The sequence below is a fragment of the Sceloporus undulatus genome, chromosome 5 (assembly GCF_019175285.1).
Source record: "Sceloporus undulatus isolate JIND9_A2432 ecotype Alabama chromosome 5, SceUnd_v1.1, whole genome shotgun sequence".
NCBI lineage: Eukaryota > Metazoa > Chordata > Lepidosauria > Squamata > Phrynosomatidae > Sceloporus > Sceloporus undulatus.
The window spans coordinates 118,403,275-118,422,257 of NC_056526.1; the positions used below are offsets into that span (position 1 = coordinate 118,403,275).

Consider the following 18,983-nt stretch of genomic DNA (forward strand, 5'->3'; position numbering starts at 1 on the left):
CTTAATGTGGTATGAAGCGGTATATAAATGAAGCTGCTATTGCTATTCCACATAATTGCTTTATATGCACATCATTTTGTTGTAGTAGGAGAGTAATGTTATTATCTTTTGTGTTTTGTTTTACATAAGTCTAGATCAGTGATTCCCAAACTTTGGTCCTCCAAATGTTTTGGACTTCAGCTCCCAGAATTCCAAAACACCTGGAGGACCAACATTTGAGAATCACTGGTCTAGATGCATACTTCCATGAGGAAAAAAAAAGAAGAAAACATTTAAAAACTGATGCAAAAATTACAATGTAAACATGACAATGTGTATTATTCTGTCACTACTTACTATCCAAGGAGGCTAATGACACATATACAACAATATTCCAAACAACAGTATGCTGTCTTTTAAAAAATGCTTGACTCAGGCTGGCTCGTGTGCAAAAGTCACTCTATTTACACTGTTTGCAGCAGGGGTGGGACAACAAGTTCTGGGCACCCGTGGGCCATAACTCTAACCCCAGGATGCTTCAGCAGCCACACTAGCAACTCCAAATTAAATCAGAAGAGACTAAACACGGCTGTTTTCTTAAATCCACAATTACAGAATACTCTGATTTTTTTGCTATAACAAGGCATGTATGGAGATGTGTAAAAGAAGCATCTACTCCTTGTTTAGAGAAAATCAGATTTCTTGAAAGTAAGCTTCTCTTTGTTAAAAACATGCTGGGAAAAACTGTTTTTGGAAGGCTCCAGAGGCTTAAAAACCAACCTGGAAGTGTGTAGAGGTAGGCTGCACAACCCCTAACACTTTACAAATTATATGTATAGTGTCTTCATATTTTTAAAAACCCTGCACTCTGTTGAAACTCAGCCCTATGCAGTAACTTCGATTTCCACTTGTCAAACACATATATTGTTCACATAATTTTTCAATTATAATTGCATCACTGTACTACCCAGCTTCTACAGATGTGTGGTGTCTTTATACCAATTATACCTGTTAAGTCATTTTTAAACGGAGAGTTTAAAAAGAGATTGTAATATGGTACAGAAATTACTGTACAAACAAAAAGCATCACATTGTACACACACAAGTTATTATGTTCACTTGAAGTAAGGATTTTATATTACTGGCTATTGCTCCTAACCTCAGTTATACAGTGCGCCTGTGTCATACACGAGTGTGCTTTATGCGGCTTTCAGCATATGCTGAAAGCTGCATAGGGAGACGGGGCGGTGTATCCCATAGGGAACAATGGGGCGCACACCCATGGTGTGTGTGTGCTGCTGCGTGCACAAGCCCCATTCATTTAAATGGGGCTCAAGCATAGGCGGAATTCGCTTCAAATGGAGGAGTTCAGAACGGATCCCCCGCGTAAAGAAAGGGCGCACTGTATCCCTTCTTTTCTCTTTGCTCGTGACTTGGCTTGCAGAAACTATTTGTGCAGAGTTGTTTAGAGCAAAATATTTAAAAATATTTAAATTATCATACAACATGCTGACCACTAATTATAACAGTGAATACTCTCTTACATAAATTACAACGAATTTAATCTGTCACTTTATTGCATTGTATTACAGTATGATCTTATTTAAAAAGGATTTCTTACCAAAGTCCAATATGAAGTCTCTAATCCAGCTTTTAAACATACAGTTATTACTACAAACTAAAATAAAAGATAGAAATTAGTTACTTTTCTAAAAGAGATAATAGAAATAATAGTGTGTAAATTCTAAATTATCTAAAAAGTTTCATGTAAAAGGATATATTGAACATTAAATATTCAATTTTGTAGCTTAATATTTTAAAACTGTTACAGGGCAAGCCAACTGTTAGTCCCAACTAGAGTACACACATTAAATAAGAGGAATTTATGTAAGTATTAGCTCAGAGTTCTCTCTGGGATTATTCACACTACATTATAAACCCAATTGCAAACTAATTTTAAAGGGAAGTGTACACACAGTTTTCCCACACCTGAATTCTGGGGTGAGCACAAATCCTCCTTAACTTCGTTCTTTTGGAACCCATCTTTTTTTTACCAGCCATCAATGGGAACTTGTTGTTGATTCAATTCGGAGCACAGGACGGGAGGGTTTAATGCCCACCCCTTTGTTCTCTCCCTGCCAGCCAAAGCCAAAGACGGGGGGGGGGGGGTTTCCTGGGAACATCATTAGACGGTGTACTTTTTAAAAAAATTAACAGCTTATGCACATATTTGCTGTTGCATGACCACAGTAGATAGCACCTTTAAATACTCGCATCATCAGTATGACAAAGGTGTGCATGATTTGCTTGACATTTTAAACAACCCTATCAGTGGGGCTGGAGGTTAGAGGTCAAGAAATAAAACCACAACAGACTCTGCTCCCAAGTTGGTGCAAACTAAAGCTCTCGCACACATATTATATTACATGTATACCCCACATTTAAACCCACAAGGGTTTCTTGGCTGACCTAGAGCTAAGAGTTGTTCTGTGGGGCTTGCCATTGCCATACCCTAAGGCTGACGTGTGTGTGTGTGTGTGCGTGGATTTGCCCAGACAGTGTGATGTAGATGCACATCATTTGATTGACAGTTAACCCCCCCCCCCAAGAATGATTGAAATTCGGCTCAATTTTAAATCAATACAAATGATAATGTGAACTTCAACAGCATTAAATTGCCACAGAGAGATTTGATTGGAGTAAATGTAGTGGGAACTCTGATTCGGTATTGCACCATCGAATCTCCCCTGATGTAGGTAAAGGTAAAAGTAATCCCTTGACATGAATGTCTAGTCATAACTGACTGTAGGGGACAGTGCTCATCTCTGTTTCTAAGCCAAAGAACCAGCGTTGTCCAAGGACTGCTCTGATGGTCATGTGACCAGCATGACTCCACCAAATGCTGTTACCTTCCCAGTGAGAAGTGGTACCTATCTATCTACTTGTATTTGCATGCTTTCAACTGCTAGGTTGGCAGAAGCTGGGACTAGTGACAGGAGTTCACCCCATCATGCAGCACCCGGACCTCAAACTGCCAACCTGCCGGTCTTGCAATCAACAGAGTCAGCGTCTTAATCACTTGAACTACTTGGCACAAAAATGCTAGTGTCAATGTGGCCTTTGATTCACTGCGATCACTATAGTTGGAACTACCAATTTGACCTACTGTATTGTAGGTCTGTTGATACAATTTTAGAGGCTTGTAGCCAGCATCCACAGAAATGTAGAACTAGTTCTGTGAGCAAATTTAAGTTTTGAACTTAAGGATATTTTATATGGTATGGGTGGTTGCTCAAAGAAACAAGTTCTATACTCCAAAACTGTTGCAGATCACTTGGAAAAGCCAAAAGTAACCCTCTGAATGCTAGTCTTTCTATCTTTGCAAAAGAACAAAGAAAACTAAACACATATTTTATATTATGAGCAAAAAATCTTGTTATCAAATCTCCATCATTATCTTCTGATTTGAACATAGTCGCCCCTTGGAACTCGTGGGGGATCCATCCTGGACCCCCCTCCCCGCAAGTTTCAAATCTTGCACATATTCAAGCCCCATAGACCTGAATGGGGTGTGTGCATGCAGGGCACGCACCATGGGCATGTGCCCCATTAAGGTTAATGGCGGTCACCCTCCAGAGATTTTCAAGTCAGTGGATTTCAAGTCCGTGGATTTGGAGGGGCGACTGTATAAGCTAATATAACAGTAGCAATACTTACTGTATATACTGTGTTCCCCAAGAGTAAGTAGTCTGAGGTTCTACCACTGGCAAATACAGTATCTGCAAGATAACATCATTGGAAATATTACAACTGCAATCATTTATGGAAAGAATTTCTGTGAAATATCTTTGTTCCTTAGGGAAAACTTAAGGAAAAAGAAATCCACAGGAGTAAAAATTAAGGAAGGATGACAAAAGCATAAAAAAGGAAGCAGCCCTCCTAAGTTTTTGTTCTTGGGCAACACAAAGCACAAGCACAAGAGGGCTCAGGAACTGATGCTTCTCCACTATGGATTCCTTCCACCCCCAAACAATTGGATTGCTCTGTCTACTGCTAGGAATACAAACAAACAACTGTACAATTAACAATTTAAAAAAAACTGGCACAATGAAACAATTAAATGTAGCTCAAAATGCAGTAAAAGCACTAAAAATCATCACCAAAAACCAGCTGGATCAGTGCTTCTCAGGCTATTTGATGTGCAGGAGCAACAATTATTTTTTTCCAAGGTGCCAGGGACCAGTACTGCATTCGCATCCATTAGCCACAACTGTTTTTTCTTTCCTAGAAATTTGCTAGGGATAAGGAGCAGTTCAGGGAGTACCGCTATGAGTAGCACTGTGTTAGATTACATGCTAGAAGCCTTGTGCAGATAAAAGGGGTTAAAATGACTGGATTGGCACCAGGCAAACCTCCCTAGATGAACATTACACACACACATGAGGTGCCATAGTTGAAAAGACACTTTCACAGGGAACTATGTGCTTAACATCAGAAAAAGGAACCTAAAGGAAACCCTCCCATGAAGACTCCCAACATTTGGGCAGACTGATGTGGGAGAAGGTGGTTGTCAAGATACCTAAACACCCATAATTTTACAAAATACAGTTTTACCAGTATTCTGTTTTGTTGTTGGAAATGGATGGCATTCCATGTAGCTCTTTAAGAGCTGGCAGGATATGTTCCTTACCAATTATATAGTGGCCCTTTAGTATCTGCAGAGAGATGGTTCCAGGATAAAAAAGAAAAACCCTTTGTGAATGCTTAAGTCAAGATTTAAAATTTAAATTTACCAGCGATAGGTAGCAGCCAGTCTGAGAAGCAGTCTTAGGGCAGGAACATCTTTCTGCTTCTGCTGCAATTTAGCTCTGAAGGGGCAGCTGGCATGCTCGCAGGAAGAATGAAGGCATAGCTTGGGGCATGGCTCCCTTCCCTCTTGGCTTATTGATTTCTGATTGAAATCAGTCCTACAAAGGAGTTTAAAAGAGATCAAGAAGCAGTAAGTGCCTATCTCAGTAAGTGCCTACCTCTGGGAGCTTGGCCTTACCGGTGCTGCCTTCCAACATCCCCCCAGTGTCCTCCTTCTTGGGGTTGAGTTCAGTCTCAGGGGTTAGAAGGCAGCACCAGCAAGGCCAAGCTACTAGAGCAGGCACTTACTGCTTCTTGATCTCTTTTAAACTACTTCATGGGGTTGCTTTCAATTAAAAATGGGGTGGATCAGGGGTTGGAAGGCAACACTGGCAAAGCCAGGCTCCCAGACCTTATTGCTTCTTCCTCTCTTTTAAATTCCTTCATGGGACTGCTTTCAGTTAGAAACAGTGGGGGAACGAAGGGTTGAAAGGCAGCACTGGCAAGGCCAAGTGCCCAGAGCCAGACACTTACTGCTTTTTTAAACTCTTTTGTGGTATTGATTTCAATCAGACAGGAGACAGGGATTTCAATAAGCCAAATGGGAGGGGAAGGCAAACCCAAAGCACCATGCCTACATTCTTCCTGGGAGCATGCCAGCTACTCCTTTAGAGTCAAACTGCACCAGAAGCAGGAAGAATTAATCCCTAGTGCCCAAATCCTTCCACCTCAATCTCCCTTCCTGCCCTGAGACTGCTTCTCAGCCTGGCTGGCATCAATCACAGATAAAAACAAAATCTTAATTTCAGTCTGTGGATGCTGAAATGTGCAGATACCAAATCCATGGATACCGAGGCCCCACTGTATTTTGACCTAAATGGCTTTGAAGAAGTCTTCCAAGTAGGGATTGATCTTCAGATCTGAACAGATCCAGAATCAAATTAGAGTGATTCAGAAAGATTCAAGAGGTGTTTAAATCAAAGCAGGTTTTCTTCAAAATGCATCAAATAAGAACTGTTCATAAAGCTTTGTTAGTGATTCAGAGGGACCTAGAAAACGCAACTTCAGGCTCTGATAACATTTTGCTTAAGCTGTCGATATAAAGAAAAAGCCAGGAAAGACTGTATTTTGTTATCTGTTACAAAATATTTTGGGGAAGACATTAATAGTGAACTGTGGAGAGGAGGATTTGGAATTATACTTTTCATTTGATTAGCATTGTGAGATAGCCTGAACCCTTTCTCCTTCTTGTAATGGAAAGGCCCATTGAATATCTGGCTTTTCTACCAGCAAGTGCCTCCAATAATGTGATAGGACTGGTGCTAGTGTTTTCTGTACTGAAACTATAACCAGCTTGAGCTTTCTTTATCTTAAGGGAGATGCCACCTCAGGAGATTTACATACCACAGTAAGAGTTCTAATGATATTTTAGTTCCTCAAAGAAGCACAGCAGCAGTCTGGAGACAATTTTCTTTAGAGATCAAAATCAGCTTCTAGTAATATCAGGATCAATACCAATGAAGTCAATATGATTGGTGGTAATACTCTCCAGGAGAAAAAAATAAATAAATATGCATATGGCAGTTTCCTTCAGTTGACTTGAGACATTTACAAGACATCATGGAGCATTCTTGGTATTGTCTCTTTCAAGTCTGATGATTCTCATTTGGTGAGTTTTGAAATATTCCTCTCAGATTGAAGATCTTGTCCGATTGATATCTCAATCAACCCCAAAGCATGTTGCTATTTTCCTGGAGTATCACAGTGATATATGGAAAATAATCTCCAGTGGTGTGTAGAAGAGGGACAGCTACAGGGGCATGGTGAAGATGTTGGTAAAGCTGTTTAACCCTTGAATGTCATTTCACATAGCAAAATTAGGCAATGGGTTCTCTGTAATGATAACTGGTTTTATGTCATGACCAATATATTCTTCATTACCCCACTCACATCAGTAGCTACAGTGAGCACAACTTCTTCCAACTGACTCTTGATCACGACTAGAAGAGCTGGAATGGAAAGATCTGGTACTGAGGTCAGATCTGCTGTCACTGCAATACTAACTGCAGTTATTGTTAGTCACTGTAGTTGATGAAAGCTGTTTCCGGTACTTATACTTTGCATTGTTTTTATCCTTCTTTTTCTTAATCTTGGCAGTCATCTGTATACTATGGAAAGTTTGTTTTCAGATCAGATTTTATGATGCTGAACTAGATATGAGTGGTGGAGCTGCATTCCTTGTTTGTCTTCAGCTAGTACCAATGAGATTGGCCTTCATGACTGGTACTGAGACCCGGTACAGACAGTTCCCTCATAGACTTTGGGAGTGATAGTGAACCTTATTATTTAATTATTCAATTTATTTACCACATTTGGTGGTAAAACAAACAAAAGATTGTTGCCTACCCGTGAACTGAAACCAACAATTTTTACTCTGCAGAAATATTTGTCTCTTCCAAGTACAAACTGGTAGAAAGGCTGAAGCATTTGACCTATTAATCTTTTTTTAAAAGTTTATATATATATTTAATCCTCTGCAGATAATGAAAGATTTTAAAAGTAGAGGCCTGTATACTCTTCATTTGGAAATACAGTTGTCCCTCTATTTTCATGGGCTTTGAGTCCACTTTCATGAGCTTTGAGTCACGGACCGGCAAGGGTTGAAATGGCCTGTGTGCCCACGGTGCATGCACAGAGCCGCAAACAGGAGTGTGCTGCCATTCAAGCCAATGAGGCTTGAATATTTGCAAATTTCCATTTTTGCAGGGAGGTCCGCAACTGATCCCTCATGAAAATGGAGGGATGACTGTACTTTCAAATTCATTTCTATCACTTAATCAGAGCTCTGGCTCTCAAATCACATACTGTGGAGAACACATATGTGTTTTTATGTTATTAAATAACTGTCATACCCCTAATTACAATATATTTGATTTTAAAATATTTTAATTCATGACACACACACAAAAAAAAAACCACACACACACACACAAAGAACAAGTACAGCTGTTATTCAAAACATTGTTATTTAAGCTGTTACATTATGGACCTTGCCCAGGTATAATTCTGGGCACAGCCATTTTAAATATATACATTACTTTTCAGTTTTGTATTTCATTCATTTACTTACCATATTGGATGGCTTTTAGTGGAAACCAGAACAGAATTACTGAGTGGAAGAGGCCATTTAAACAATGAACCCAGAAAACCTAAAGGAAAACAAACATTCATGAGAACCATTTGTGATAAAACTAACTCTGTGAACTCTAACCTTCTTTTTATCTTTTAGAAAGATTCAGAAAATGTGTTTTTCAAAAGGCCACCTTCAAGAACTAATATAACCAAGGCATTTTCTGCCTCACAGCTCTTAATGGGTCATTTATTTATTTTTATGTTTATCAAAAGAGGTTCATGATCTTTCACTTTTAATTTCTTTAACAAAAATGGGAAAAAAGCCTGTTAAACTAAAAAGCCAAATCCCAATGAAAAACAACCTTTGCTATGTGCAGTGCTAACATTAAGATGTAATAAATACTATCCCCAGATGTTTGTGGCTTTATTTTCCTAATGAACAGAGGACAGAGATATAATTTAACACAACTATTTCAATTTTAAAACAGCAAATAAATTGGGATGTCAATGTGCATCAGATTTCTTCACTAAACACACATTTCTATGATTGTTTCTTTTTTTACTAAACATTTAAAAACTTACATTCAAAAGTGTATATAGTTAATATATGTAAATATTCAAATCCAGCACTCTGTGCACTATATGAGAACCAGGTAAGAAAAGAGCTGTGGACACCCTATAAAAAACAACTATGTTCTATATTATGTAATCTTTTACAGAGTATCTTTATTATGCTAAATTGAAGCCCACAAAAACTTTTAAGTTGTTCAAATAATAAAAATTAAGTTGCCTGCCTCAAAAAAATGTTCCACCACGTCTTTAACTTCTTTGTTATTTTATCCAACTACATAAGGTTTTATGATCCAATTTACGCCACAATACTGTGCACATTTTTCAACTTGTGTTACTCATTAACCTTTGTCTCTCCTCCTTGCTGTGTCATTGCCACAAGTTTTATTTGACAGAAAGCACAGGTGGGTGCAAGAAAATTCGATCTGCTTTTCCATTTTCCTGACCAATACTTATTGTTACATGCTAATCCTTTAACCCTCGTCATGGCCCCATGAACCCTGACCCTTTTTACCATAACAAATATACACATCATCATTCAGTGCAAGAATGATCCTAGATATTCTGCACATCAAATCTGTCTCAGCCATTCTGCCTTCACATGTAGTTTAAAACCATTTATACACAAAATCTACTTAAATAAACACAATCAAATAAACAAGCCATATGTACTTAAAACCAGACATGATCAGAACATGTTCACACCATTTGAAAAAAGCTTTTTTTTAAAAAAAAAAACATACACACTATAGCAATATAATCTTCTAATCTGAATTCAATGAAAATTCTGAAATTGCTATATTAAACTATCCATACTTGTTCAACGACTTATAGACGAAATATGGTTATTTCATATATAATTATTTTGATCTATATAATTTATGGGTTTACTCTATAAGACTGTTTTGATTAATAGAGTCTATGGGGCAATGGATAAGTGAGAAAAAAGCTAATGTAATAATTAAAACGTAAAATTTGAAAAAAAAGTGTGTGTGTTCTTTTGAATATATTTTTGCTATATACTGTCTTGAAATTCTTCTAGAATTTAAAACTCTGGTGTTCAGTCATGAAATATTAATTCCTCTTGAACTCTTATTTTGAATTTGTATACAGTCTGATGAAACCAAGGCCAAATAGAAATGTTAGTTATGTCTTTCTGTGAAAATTACAGGCAAGAGCTAACAATCTAATTAGTTTTCCAGTGCCAGGGTAACTGTCACCTTCTTTCACTTCTTGTCTTCCTCCAGGTTTCTATGGCACCAAACACTTACACTAGAGGAAACTTCCTAACAGGTTTTAGTACACAGAACCAACTGTAAGATTTAGGATAATATTAATAATTCTGGTGAAAGCACCTGAGTTCTATTATTTGATTCTTGTGATTACATGCATATACAGTTGCCCCTCCATTTTTGTGGACTTTGAACGCACATCCCTCGCAAACGGAGGGGGACAAAATGGGGGGCATGCCACCATTCAAGCCAATGGGGCTCGAATACAATAGGCGATTTTCTGTTTTCACGTGGGGAGGTCCAGAATGAATTCCCTGCAAAAACGGAAGGGCTACTGTACAAACTTATTTATTAATACTTTTATTAATAGTTATGTATTCATGTAGTGTTTCAATGTATCTGTAGCTTTACAGAATGTAGACAATATTATGAATATTGATAGAATATTTACAGAATACAGACTAACCACAATAAGTGTGGAATCTAAAATTATTCCACCTTAATATTTTTAGGTCATACTTCAGTTTTAATTTGGAAGATTTATGCATGGCATTCATATTTGTTTAAAACGTATTTCCAGAAAAGCATTAATATTAAGGAGGCAAATCATTTATACTGATAAAAAGTTTGGATCCAGAGTTAGCCCTATGGGTAAGCAGAACATACTTTTGCAACCTCGAGGATGTACAATGAAATTCTCTTTCATCTACTTTCCATCAAGTAATATCTTGCTCTGGAGTTTCCCCAATATTCAGGAACAGCTTTTCAGGAGAACAAAGGACTGTAGTTTGAATGAAGGGCTGGAAAGTCACACTGTGGATATAGCTTCCACACATAAGAGACTACCAGATGGAGGAAAAATGGGGAAAGAAAAATGCATACTCCTGGCAAAGTTGTGCGATTGCACTGACAATTTTAAAACGACGTCGTGCTTATTCAGGACTTAACCCATGAAGCTCCAGGAATGCTCCAGCAACAAAACATTCTCAGGACTTCCCCATTAATGGTTTGTTGCTGGAACATTCCTGGATCTTCATGGGTTAAGTCTTGGATAAGCGCAAAGTGCCTGAAAATCTTCAGTGCTATTGTGCGACCTTCCTAGGAACGTGCCTTTTACTCCCAGCTTTTCCCTTCCATCTGATAATCTCCATAGACATTTAGATCCTGGTAATTATATTCAATTACTATAGCCTGGCAGTGATGTAGAAGTTTCATTCATAATTTTAACAGCACTCTTTTTAATCCCATAGACCTAATATAAATACTAAAACTGAGCAAAATCTTTTCTACCTTTGAATTAAAATCCAAGGCATTTTGAGAAGTCTTGTATAATTCAGGGTATTTTAACATATTTTCTTTGCGGCAGGATCTCTCAAATATTCCAAGTGTCAATGGGGGCATTGCTGTAAACATCTAATGTATAAATAAAATATACCACAAGATTAGTTTGATAAAGAATTTCAATATTTTACAATAATTTAAAATATCAAAAGAAATAACATAATAACCTTACCACATTGTAAAGTCCTATGCACCATCTTTCAAATAGAATTTGTCCAGAAAATCCATTAACAAATGCAAACCATATCTGGAGAACAGATGATGAACATATTCAGTTCTATTTAGACATATTGGCAGTTAAATCTTACAATATTTTACTAAACTTGAACAAATTTTCAGTTTTACTTGTATTAAAAAAGACGACAACTATTATTTTTTACTTTGTGCAACTGTAAAACAATATGTCTTGCTTGCAGCTGCCTAATATGTTTCTTAGTCGCATAGGCATAATGAAGGAATGCTGCAGGCCACCTTGCAAAGTACAAGTCAGGCTGTGCACTAAGCCTCTCAAATTTTTTTTTTTTACAAAATGCAAAAATGAGAAAAAAGGAGGAGTAAGGAAATTAATTCTGCTACTCCCTCCCTACTATGTAAGTCTGTGGGGCAACAGAGTGACTCAAGGTGAGATGTGTAGTGTTGGAAAGGGCTGCAGCATGACCTGTTTGGCTAGCAGAAAAATGTGCAAGGCAATCTTTTTTTGACTGAAAAGGAGTGCAGCTGATCAGTTGTCTGGGGAGGGTACTGAGACAGTGTGGTAGAGAAGGAACCAATGTATTGCTGTGGATAAATATGGTGCATGATTGCATGTCTGTGTATGGACAGAGTGGTGCAGTATGTATGTTTGTACTGTACTTCTGTTTGTAATATGGAATGAGAATGAGTGAGAGAGGGAGTATTCTGTGTTAGATAGGGAACCTACTTTTTCCTCTTTTGAAAGTTGTTTGGGTTCAAAGGAATAGTTTTGTCTGTCTGATATATAACTTAACATTATCTTTTATTTGGCACATTACTGGCTTTTTATCTGCATTAGTTTGCCTTTCTATGACAGCAGTTTAATGATAGGAACCATTTTATGAATGGGCAGCCCTTAAGGCAACCATTTTGTGAGGCTACCCATGGCATTTTGTCTAAATTCTAAACGTGGCCACATGACGCTTTCTCAAAATTCAAAATGTGACTACCCCCCCAAAAAAGGTCTATGGATTTTTGGTCTTGGAACTGGAAAGAAGCTGACAATGAACTGAAAAATGACCAAACATTCTAAAAGAACACCAACTCCTTTGCTACCTAGTGGAAGATTTGTCAGGTCCCACTGCTCTTGGGATTCAAATCAGTTCATTCTCTAGACCAGGGGTGGATGAGGTGTAGCTCCCAGGTGGGCAAGCATAAATTATTATCCCATAATTTATGGGGGATGGGGATGTTAACCTGGAGAAGAGAAGGTTAAGAGGTGATATGATAGCTTTGTTTAAATATTTGTAGGGATGTCATATTGAGGAGGGAGCAAGCTTATTTTCTGCTGCTCCAGAGATTAGGAACAATGGATGCAAGCTCCAGGAAAAGAGATTCCACCATTAGGAGGAACTTCGTGACAGTAAGGGCTGTTCAACAGTGGAACACACTCCCTTGGAGTGTAGTGGAGTCTCCTTCCTTGGAGGTCTTTAAGCAGAGGCTGGATGGCCATCTGCCGGGGATGCTCTGATTGAGATTTCCTGCATGGCAGGGGGTTGGACTGGATGGCCCTTGCGGCCTCTTCCAACTCTATTATTCTATGATGCTATGATTTGTTTTGTTGTGGCTGGAAAGGCCTTTGCTTAGGGACCAGCAGTGATCAGTGGGTCTGACTGTCATGCAGAATTTAGGAGTGAAGATCCCTCCTCTACTCAGTTCTATAGTATTCTGATCATAGCTCTGTGAACATTCATATATGCGAGTCACTGAAACAACAAAGAACATAAACTGCACTGCTATCAGCAGGCAAAAAGGAAAAAAGAAAAGAAAAAAATTATAAAGATAAATATAACACTGGAATTTATTTCTTATCTTTTGGAGTAATAGGTATGGTTAAATACTTCAAGGCCTAATTTCCTGTTTATATATATCTTGATATTATGAAATCAAGAAGTCTTGTTTTAATTATTATATGTATTCTACTCATTTTATGTAACCAACCAACCAACCAACCATCCAACCAAATATAATGGCTAATTGCTTTTCACATTAGTAATCAATCAGTACAACCATAATGAATAGGGTTTTACAAATCAAAATGGAAAGGAATGCGTTAAATGATATACAGCATTCATTTTGACAGTGTAAAGAATTGCACACTCTTCAGTTTGGCAATTTTTTAAAAAACATTTATTCTGGCATTACCTCAATAATGTAAAGGACAATATTCTTGTAGAAGCAGTATAAGATGCATTTAGCAATTCTGCTGTAGTTCCAGGCACCATGGACCAAAAGTAAATTCTTCAAATACTTGAACTACAAGTGATAATGGGAAAAACCACTTTAGATAGAGCTATATAAGGCCCTTAAAATGATATTTTAAAAATATTGTTTATCAGTAGAAAGGTTTACCTGAGCTATCGAATAATCTGACGAATTAGCTGCTTGTAGCCCTTCATTTCCACTTATACCAATACCAACATGTGCTGTTTGTATCATACTAACATCATTTGCTCCATCACCAATTGCTAATGTTACTACCTTTACTTGTTTTTTAACCATTTCCACAACTTCAGACTTCTGAAGAGGTGAAACCCTAGGAAAATGGAGGGGGGGGGAGAGACACATTTCAAGTTTATTATTATTATTAAATATATATTTTTGCAGAAGTAAAACAAGAAATCAAAATTGCCATTTTGGCTTTTCTTGACCACATAGTTCTGAAATCCAAATATTTGCAAAGAAAGATTTGGAGGCACCTTCTAAAAGCTGCACTGAAACAATCAAGAATCAAGAAGATAGGGATAAGATACTGGATGTGCAGAAGAGCAATTCATTATCACAAGGTTTGTATCTCTTGCAGTAGCTTCAGAGGCAAGAATTATTCAAATATTGTTTTGTCCATTCACTCTTATCTTCTCTATTTCATTATATATATCTTTGCCTTAAGTTAAAAGTAGTCATGAGAGAGACAGAGCAGAAAAAGCTTATGAAAGAAATTAACCAAAATTGGTTCTCACCCCTATGTAAAAATTGTTGCAGCCAAGTCTCCAGGATGGGGTGGCTTGCTCCTCTGCACATCCAGGAATGGCTCTTCACAGTTAATACCAATATCTCATCTGGATGATGCAAAGGAACAATGCATGATCATATGGGACATACCCAAACCTTTGATTACTTTGTAGGCGTGGCTGTCATTTCTAAAGGTAAAGGTAAAGGTAGTATGTCTAGTCATAACTGACTGTAGGAGGCAGTGCTCATCTCCATTTCTAAGCCAAAGAACCAACGTTGTCTGAGGACTGCTCTGGTGGTCATGTGGCCAGCATGACTGCACAGAATGCTGTTACCTTCCCACTTAAGTGGTACCTATTTATCTATTTGCATTTGCATGCCTTCAAACTGCTAGACTGGTAGAAGCTGGGACTAGTGATGGGGAGTTCACCCCATCATGCAGCACTCGGGCCTCGAACTGCCAACCTTCCGATCTTCCGAACATCAGAACTGGCACCTTAACCACTAAGCCACCACACCTGTGCTATCATTACTACTACCCCATATTTTTATTACTCAAAGCCACCTCTAATGAATGAAAATAATCTATCTCATAAAGTTGAATGGAAGCATTTGGTTCCCTCTAAGCTAATGCTGTATAAATTTCTTCCAAGGATGTAATCTTGTTGAATGTGCCATAACCTGATGAGATCCAGGAACATTAGTAGCATCATAACACAGGAAAGTCCATCTTGATATAATTTGCTTTGAAACTCTGTTTCCTAATGCACATGGACTGACTGAAATATTGCCTCAGTATGCCTAAGGTTTTTTGTTCTTTTCAAATACATTTTTACAGTTCATCAAACATATATCTGTCACTTCTTTTAAAGTGAGTAAAAAAAAGGTTTTGGGCAAAAAGTGGGCAGATATAGCAGATTTAGATGGAAGAAATACTGACCTTAAATCCTAGGTCAGACTAAAATGCCAGGAGGCAATAAATAATCTTTATTTGCAGTCATTAAACCATAAAATCTTCAGCTTGAAACACACATTTGGTAAAAAGGCATATAAAACATAATAAAATAAATATTAAAATATCTGTGTGTGTATGAGAGAAACTGGAATTGCACACCTGGATACAAAAAGAGATCTGTGTGAGTTTCCACAGTGAACTAAGCAGCCTATGAGCAGTCTGCAAGGTGTAACTCTAGGCTTGAATTTACAATGCTGTGAACTTATAGCTATGTGCCTTCAGTACTAGCATTTAACTCCTGTGCCACCAGGGGTGATTCATTTGGCAGAAACAAGACCATCAAGAAAAGAAAACTCTGGCCTAGACAAGCAGAAGCACAGGTTTGCTAGCAATGGCGATCGCCAACAGAAAGCTATCCAGTAGGTATGTGATGTGAAGGCAGAAGAAGATATCAAATGCAAGTGGTACTGAACTAGTAGAAAAATACTGAAAACAAGAAGGTATGTTATACAATTGCTTCTTGATCCAATAAGAAAAATACACCACAACCTGAAGGGCAAAAGAACCCTGCAGCCATGTGAAAGTGTGCAAGTTATGGCTTCAGTAATCAACAAGGGGCTCAGCAAGCCCTCTTTAAAAGTGAGGATAAAGGGATATTCAATGTAAAATAGGAGCAGTCACACGATAAAGCCACTAGAGGTCATTATATGAGATAGGGTGACATCAATAAACAGATCCTTCGAAACCAAAAGTACACCAACAACTAAATGTCCTTTTCTGCATAGAGAGTGAAGCGAACGAAAACTGAGTTCAGTAACGAGATGGCTAAGTACCATCAGAAAAGAAACCAGGGAAGAATTGTCCACACCAGAAATGAGTACTTGAAAGTATGGACAGTCCATCCCATCCAGAGAAAGTCTAGACAGCATCGATCTGGAAAAGGACACCAGTAACAATTTCTGGAATTATGCATGAATCATGGAATCAAAGAAACAAAAAATCATAGAGTTGAAATAGACCTCAAAGCCATGAAGTCCAACTCCTTGCCATGCAGGAATAGAACATCAAGCAGCCTGACAGAAGGTCGTACAACCTCGCCCCAAATATCTCCAAAGATAGATGGCCACCACACTGGGAAAAGGTGCGTTGCATTATTGAACAAATCTTGCTGTCAGGAAGTTCCTCCTAATGTTTAGATGGAGCATCCATAGGTGCATCTGAATCCATTGCATCATGGCCAGCATGAGCATAAGAGCTTTAGGGACCATACAATAGTGCCACAAAACCCCTATCATATGTATAGATGTGAGGAGCGTAAATGAAGCACAATGTGATATGTAAGGGATATCATCCTGCTTTATATGTTGGTCTCAAAGGGCTAGGGACAAGTTAAAGCAGGCCATCAAAAAAAAAAAAAAAGAGACAGTCCATTTGCAAGAGGACTGTAACAAAGACCACACATTGCCAAAAACATGGCAAAAGAACAACTGGAATGCAATGGGATTACTATAGTAGCAGCTATCAGACATCCCTGAACAAGTGTGATGTCAGGGCATAGCGACTCAGGAGAACATAGGCTTCCCTTTTGGGGGAAGGAATCCCATGCAGCACAGGAAGAATGCAAAAAGTTTTATCAGGGCTGCAGGCAGCGAATAGAAACACAGCCACCTCACCAGAATGACACCTCGAGACAAAGATGTCCAAAGGAACCAGGGTACTATGATAACAATTGGTACGGAGAGACAGGGCAGGTATGTTTGTTCCAAGATAGCGAAATGACAACCTGGCTAAAATATGCTTCCTCCCCCCCTTTCTTTAGACCACTTTTGAGAAATCTCAATTAGAAGTTCTGTTGTGAAGTCGAAGGCTTTCATGGCTGGCATCCATAATTTTTTGTGGGTTTTTCGGGCTATGTGGCCATGTTCTAGCAGAGTTTCTTTCTGACGTTTCACTAGCATCTGTGGCTGGCATCTTCAGAGAAGTTCTGTTGTCTTATATTTTGGGAGAGAAAGACTACACAAGATTGTATTAATATTTTATACTGAAGAAGAAAAAGGTTTACCTGCAACAAATAACAGCTTTACAAGACAGAGACAAGTCCAGAAAATACTGTCTTACACCAAATGTCAAGGCATACTTCAATGTTTTACCATCAATAATAAGAGCAAAATCATTTTCCTTTCTCAAAGCATCACCAAGAATGCTGCAGTGATGGCTTAATGTCTCTCTTGTTGCCTGTAAAATATAATAACCAAAAATGCACTTTACTTTCTTTTGAATAATTTTACATGCATGTAATAGTTAATTTAACTGAATGTTTTCAATGCCACTTTATTAGTATAGCTATCAATGTTAAGCAACTGTCCAAGTTTTGCAGTTGGCAATAGAAGACAGGTCGTGGTATGTGTGTGTATGTGTATCTGAAGGGAGTATAAAATACTGTTTAGAGCAATCTTGCTATTGTTACTTTATTCTATCACTGTATGTAATCTTTAAGACCTTAGTTCATTTCCAAGTGATCTGGTTTCCCTTATAGCTAATATCCACTGTTTTCCTCTTGTCATCGTTCCTCCTCCCCTGCTGCACTGAATGTTACTATTCAGCATAGAGAGGGCCAAATTGATTTAAAATTTTCTCAGTATTTGCATCCATTTGCATCTTTTGTTCCCATGTGCTGATCAAATTCCCCTTTGTTATAAACTACAGCATTTCACTTTAATGGTTCCCAGAGTAATTAATTCATTAAAACTGCTAGGGGTCCCATACTGGGAAACACACTGGACAGGAAGGAAGAAAGGAATCTCACTAATAAGAAAGATGTCATTTTACTGCTTATGGAAATCTACAGAATTCTGGCATTTTAATTAATGTATTGTACATCCATCTTATTTATTTTATATCCTGCTTTCTCCTGAGATGGATTTCTTTCCCCTTTCCTTACATCAGTGCTATTCAAAGTGATAATCAGGGGATTAGTGCCGATCCATGTGCATCAGCTGCTACTTCACAACCAATTTCCAGGAGACCTATACATTTGATAATAACATGGCACAAATATGGTACAAATCTTTGGGACATTAGAAGAAAATAAACGTGAGTCACCATATGTGACAGCTTGAGAAGCGCTGCTTTACACTTTTATCTGTCCAACAACAATACTAATAATATTACAGCAATGGCTGTACCATAATAATACCATTACAGAGTGTTTAAGTGTTTGAAGTGCTTCATACTTACCTCAATAATCTTTACAACCATCATGAAAGTCAGGATAATTATTTATACTTGGACACTCTGATATTTTTATCTTGTATTTTATATGCTGTAATTTTGTAACTGTATTAAGTATTCTATTGATATGGTCAGCTGACTAATCAATAAACTTGTTGAGTAGAATATGGAGGGCTGACTGTAGTGATGTTTAATTCTTTTTTAATTTTTGTAATCACTGTTTAAATTGTTTTTTTTAATCTATTGCAAGATGCCTTGGATGTAATTTTGGGAGAAAGGTGTGTTATAAGTATTTTCCCTATATACCAGATTGGAGAAGAAAGGTGAATCTAAGATAATAATTACTTCCCAAGACCATGTAACTGAGATAACACTTGGTCTCATTTTAATTAGCCATTTCTCTATATTCTTTCTTTATTTTGCATAATTTACCACATTAATCCTGTTTTAAAGGTTTTTTTTAAAGTACGCATTTCTGGTCCTTACGCTTCTTTATCAATGAAATTCTGTAA

General features: G+C 37.8%; 1 protein-coding gene across 4 annotated transcripts in view; it reads right to left on the reverse strand.

Annotated features, from left to right (window-relative positions):
- ATP8A1 (ATPase phospholipid transporting 8A1) overlaps positions 1–18,983 on the reverse strand; it is a 101,924-nt gene that overhangs the window by 16,015 nt on the left and 66,926 nt on the right. For all 4 annotated transcript variants that reach the window (XM_042467494.1, XM_042467496.1, XM_042467495.1 and 1 more), the window contains 8 exons: positions 17,303–17,475; positions 13,686–13,869; positions 13,479–13,589; positions 11,275–11,349; positions 11,052–11,174; positions 7,958–8,036; positions 3,697–3,758; positions 1,601–1,657 (listed from right to left, as the gene is read on the reverse strand). In XM_042467494.1, coding sequence (XP_042323428.1) covers positions 1,601–1,657; positions 3,697–3,758; positions 7,958–8,036; positions 11,052–11,174; positions 11,275–11,349; positions 13,479–13,589; positions 13,686–13,869; positions 17,303–17,475 — 864 coding nt within the window. The remainder of the gene's footprint in view (positions 1–1,600; positions 1,658–3,696; positions 3,759–7,957; positions 8,037–11,051; positions 11,175–11,274; positions 11,350–13,478; positions 13,590–13,685; positions 13,870–17,302; positions 17,476–18,983) is intronic.